The following is a 5,650-nucleotide window of genomic DNA, read 5'->3' as shown; positions in this document are numbered from 1 at the left end:
TCATTCAGACACTAAACCATTGCCAAGCAATACAGTCCATTGCAACCCAATTCAGTATACTGGTAGAATATTTGCTTTTAAACTCGCACATTATACCTCATTTTATAACAAACTGCTGCCTATCAAAGCACGGTGACAGATTTGAATTTAAGTTCAACTTATAGGCCTCGGTTGCATGACAAACCGAAGCACAATGGAGATACCACCTCGCTGCTTTCAGAACCGGTGCCTAAAACCACCTACCGAAGATGCTACTACTTCGGTTTCTTTGACAACCGAGGCATAAAGCCTTTGCACCTGCAACTCACTGAACACGCCAGTTACAACTTTATGAAAAGGTTATACTACTTTGGTTCCTCTCAGAACTGAGGCATAAAGCCTCTGCCACCTCTGCACCGTACCACTTTTTGAAGACCTTTTGAAGCTTCAATTCGTTTTGTCCAAGAGTTACAACCTTGGTTGCTTTAGAAGCGGTGTCATTGACAGTTTCGGCTTCGGTTTCTCCTCTGACCGAGGCATATAGTGCTCTATTGCTTTGGTTGTTTTTGAAAACTGAGGTAGTATCATTTATTAAGTTGAAAAGTTTCAGCTCTTGTTTCATTTTTCTCGCGCTGCTGGTTTGTTCTACTTCTTCTTCTTTCTCTCGCATGAAATAAGCTTTGTTGCTTCTGCTTCTTTGCTGCTTCCTCGCGCTGTTGCTTTGCCTGTGCCGCCACCACTGTTGCTTCATCGCCACCGCGAGTCCTTCGTTTTATTTGTGCCGCCTCCGTCGTCGCCGCTTCGCTGTCTTCATTTGGTGTTGCCTTGGTCACTGCCGTCGTAGTCGTTGATGCCCGCGCCCTCACTGTGCATCACGGTAAGTTTTTGAAATGTCTTTAATATTAATTTGAGTTGGTCTGTTGGTTGAAACTATTCCAGTGTCCCTGCTCTCTGCGTTTTGCTTTATAATTTGTTATGGAAACATCTACTTATTCAAAGGAACAAACTTGATATATATACAAAGTTTGTGTGGAAGGCTTCTTCTCTGGCTAGGTTTTTGTTTTCGGTGCCGTCTTGTGTTACCTTTTAGGGATGGAGTTCTTCATGCCGATGAAAAACAACAAAGCACCAAAGAGAGCCATATTCTGCAAGGAATTATATTATGTTTAGAGAACAAATGTAAAAATACATATGGGAATATTGTATTGAAAATAAAGTTTTAAAAAATAGTCACGTCTCTGACCTGTGTAAATTTGATGAAAAGTTGAGTAAATTCTTTGTCCTCGCTCTCATAATTGTAAAAATCATAGTGGATAGGAGTAGTAATAAGGTGATGCAGGAGCTACAGCCAAAATAAATAAATTAAATAAATAGTCAAAACTAAGGGAAAAAGAAGAGGAGCATGTTAAAAGAATATGAAATTCAATTTATTTGGGAAAATTTGAATACAAACCAGAAGGAGAGCTCCAAAAGAGCTGCCAAATATGAAAAGAACTCCTCCAAGGCCCTTGAGAGCAATAGCCCCATCAATTAAAATTTTTGTCTGCTCAGGACATCAATCATATAAGAGAAATTCTACCATACAAGATAATATAATATACATTCGAGATATAAAGTACAATTTTTATGTAACTAAGGTGATATATATACACAACAACTTTAATACTTTTCTTCTCAATTATACCATTCATGGCCAACACAGAGTGATAAATCTTGTCTGTTGAGAACCCTAAATTTTGTATAGGCAAGCACCAATAAGCCTGAAGGATAAAGGTACAATCCTCGTTCAACATAAATTGCAAGTTCTATGAGACAGTATTAAATAGATATTTATTATAGTATTTAATTAATCTCCAATTACTTTCAAATGAAGACATAATGATCAGACATAATTTTCCAAAAAAGATACACGTGATAGAGAAAGAAGAGAAACTAACATCAATCTATGGGAGTTGAAGCTAACTTGAGAATGCACGCGATGTGGGAGTTGTTTGCTTCAATATATTGTTTGGTAGAATATACTGCATGTTGCATATATAATTATTAATTTGCTTGAATATATTGTTGTTGTTGACAATTAGCCTTAGTTTCCTGTTTGAGATTCAATACAAAAATTATTTACTATCTCCAAATTTTTTGAACAAATGTACTTTTTACAAATGAATAGAGGAGATGATAATAATAATTTACAAGTATTGAATCTTGAATTGTCCAGTTGAACAGTTTAAGAAGAGTAATAAATTTTTCATAATTTATTATAACATATCAATTTTAATATACATGTCTTAAATTTCATGAAAATTTGCCGTTGTGTTTTGTATTGATCTTTGGGTGCATATTTGATTGTGATTTATAATCACTTTCATTTCGTGTAACCTGAAGACCAATACAAAATGCTGACAAAATTTCGTGAAATTTAAGATATGTTGTTTAAAATTGATATGTTTAATAAACTAAAAAAAGTGAATCTTCTTGAATGGGATAAGATCACACCTTGAATACAAATATGATCAAAATGATCATTCAAGATTATTGAAATTGTGTAAACAATTTCAGTAAACATGCATACGGATCGAGGGTGGATTAATTTACCACGCATGGGCACTGAGTACGAGAGAGGGGTAAAAGAATTTATAGAGTTTGCGCAACGTAATGTGATGGTTTCATACAAAGTTATACAACATGAATATGGCACAGCGAATTAACAGACTTTCCAACTGTCTCTCCAACTGAAAATGTATATGATTCCACAATGGATATGAAAGATGGAGCAGAAGAAGACAACTTAGAGGACATGATCCGCGATGTTGGCGCAGAAGCTTTTTGCCCAAGCGTATGTGTATGAAACGATGTCCACTGATGCGGAGACTCCTTTATATGTCGGTTCAACTAAGTTCACACGGTTGTCAGCGGTGTTAAGGCTCATGAATTTAAAGGCGACCAATGGATGGACTGATAAGAGTTTTACAGAATTGTTGTCGTTGTTGAATGAAATGCTGCCAGATGGAAATACGTTACCCACTCGTAATTATGATGCAAAACAATTCTTTGTCCGATGGGTATGGAGTATAAACGGATACATGCATGTCCGAATGATTGCATATTATATAGGAATGAGAATGAAGTTTTGATAAAGTGTCCAAAATGTGGGTTATCACGATACAAGTCAAAAAATAACGGTGAAGATAGTGGTCACATAGAAAAGAATGGTTCTGCTTTGAAAATAGTTTGGTACCTTCCACTCGTGGCCAGACTTAAGCGTTTGTTCACGAATCCCAAAGACGCTAAAAACCTAAGATGACATGTAGATGAGAGAACAACTAATGGGCTGCTTCGTCATCCAACTGATTCAAAGCAATGGAAAAATATTGATCAAGAATTCCCCTAATTTGGTGAAGAATGTAGAAATCTTAGGTTTGACTTAGCTACTAATGGAATTAACCCATTTGGTAATTTAAGTACCAATCACAGTTGTTGGCCCGTTATACTGATAATTTACAACTTATCTCCTAGATTGTGCATGAAAAGAAATTACATGATGTTGTCAATGTTGATATCTGGTCCAAAGCAGCCTGGAAATGACATTGATGTTTATCTCAGGCCACTAGTTAAAGAGTTGAAGTTGTTATGGGTCGATGGGGTTGAAATATTTGATGCCTTAGCTTCAGAAACTTTCATGATGCATGCCATGTTATTTTGCACCATTAATGACTTCCCAGCTTACAGTAATTTGTCGGGGTACAATGTGAAGGGTCATAAAGCATGTCCTATATGTGAAGAAAACATTGCAGCTCATCAATTAAAACACGGAAGGAAGACAATGTATATGCGTCATCGGTGAAGTTTTTAAAATCTAATCTTCCACATCGAAGGTTAAAGAAAGCATTCAATGGAGAACAAGAGAAAAACAATGCACTCATTCCACTTACTGGACTTGAAGTTCTTGAAAAAGTTAATAGAGTACATCATGTATTTGGGAAAACGTCGAAGAAGTTTTCTGTAACGACCCCTTGGAAGAAGAAATCAATATTCTTTTATCTTTCATATTGGTCAAAATTAGATGTTAGACATTGAATAAATGTCATGCATGAAGAGAAAAATGTTTGTGATAGCTTGATTGGTACACTACTAAACATCCAGGGAAAAACAAAAGATGGAGTGAATGCACGTTTGGATTTGGTTGACATGAAGATCCGAGAAGAGTTGGCACCAAGAGAGATTGGTAAATGTACTTATTTGCACTAGTGAATGACAAACGGTAATATTTAGGTTTGAATTTTATTTTCTATATAGTTTATATTTCATATACACTAATTGAAATCATTGTGTTTTATGTAAAGATTCAATAGGACTATTCCAATTCTAGAGAAGTCACTTCAACTCATGAGAAAAGCATTGACTAAATATGTAATTCAATTATATAATAGTATGTAGTAGATATTAGGATATAGTAAGTTCTAAGTTTATGTTTCTAAGTGGTTTTATGCTTTTCTACATTATTATTAGTTTAACTTTGTACATTGCATTGATTTATGCTTCAAACTTGATTTATGATTACATTGGATTGATTTATGCTTCTAAGAAGTTGATTTATGATTTCATTGAATATATTTATCTTTTAATATAATTTTCATTCAAAATATACGTTTCTGGATTATTCTGGACTGTTTTGGCTATAAAAAATATATACATGTCTGTTTCTGTAGTTGGGAATGTTGCAGAAACATACCTCATTTTAAAAAAAAACAGGGGTATATGCCTCAGTTGAGGTCATAACCGAGGTAGAAAAGCTCCTTATGGCCTCAGTTATGGTGACACCCGAAGCAGAAAGGCTGGCGGATGAAAAAAAAAGGACTATACTGCCTCGGTTCAAGCTACAATCGAGGCAGTAGAGGGGGACATACTGCCTTGGTTCAAGGGGAACCGAGGCATAAAGTCCTACGAAAAAAAAAATTAAAAAAATCAAAAACTCTATTGCTTCGGTTAAGCCTGAACCGAGGAAAAATCCTACTCTTTTATGCCTCGATTCGCGTCCGAGGCAAAAGGTAACTTTTTGCCTCGCTTGGATATGCCTCGGTTCGGGAACCGCTGCCTATGGGCAAAAATAACCGCTGTCGTTTCCCTTGACTGTACTAGTGGTAGGTGCTAGATTGCAATATTATCTTTGTGTTTTATAGAAGTTATAAAACACACTAATTTTATTTCTTAGTCATATAACTCGAGAAAAAACCCTAGTCCATTTTTTCCCCAATTTCTCTTTTCTCCTTACTCGCGAACCACCCAACCTTGGGAAAAAGAGGATTTCTTTGCAATTGTGATTTTGGTGGTGATAAACGTCTAAAACCTTGTCTCGTAGGGTGGCACTGAGTGAAGAGCTAGTGATTTTGGTTATTCGGAGAAGGCGACGACATTGTGGATGTGCGATCTGGGTAGGGCTTCTTCCTTACGCAACACAGAAAGAGTTTCTTCGTCTTCCGTCATGGCACAAGGTCACGATGCTAGGAGAAAGCCTCCTTTCCTTTCTCTTTTCTGGAATCGTGATTTGTAAAAAGGTGGTGGCATCGTTGCCGGCATTGTTGACGACATTGGAGGCATTGAAGAGGATGATAGAGATGAATAAGAGAGAAAAGTCTCACGGTCTGAACAGATCCCCACGTTTTAGAGAAAAAAA

The 5,650-nt window shown here is 36.3% G+C and overlaps 1 protein-coding gene across 1 annotated transcript; it reads right to left on the bottom strand.

The window, feature by feature from the left end:
* Positions 1 to 1,058: 1,058 nt before the first annotated feature.
* Positions 1,059 to 2,775, bottom strand: LOC108341414 (uncharacterized). The gene is given in 6 exon segments (XM_052879520.1): positions 1,059 to 1,124; positions 1,223 to 1,321; positions 1,433 to 1,522; positions 1,917 to 1,933; positions 1,936 to 1,973; positions 2,690 to 2,775. Coding segments are annotated over 6 exon segments (396 nt in total).
* Between the last annotated feature and the right edge of the window lie 2,875 nt (positions 2,776 to 5,650).

The sequence above is a fragment of the Vigna angularis genome, chromosome 6 (genome assembly GCF_016808095.1).
Source record: "Vigna angularis cultivar LongXiaoDou No.4 chromosome 6, ASM1680809v1, whole genome shotgun sequence".
NCBI lineage: Eukaryota > Viridiplantae > Streptophyta > Magnoliopsida > Fabales > Fabaceae > Vigna > Vigna angularis.
This window is presented reverse-complemented; position numbering and strand designations above follow the sequence as displayed.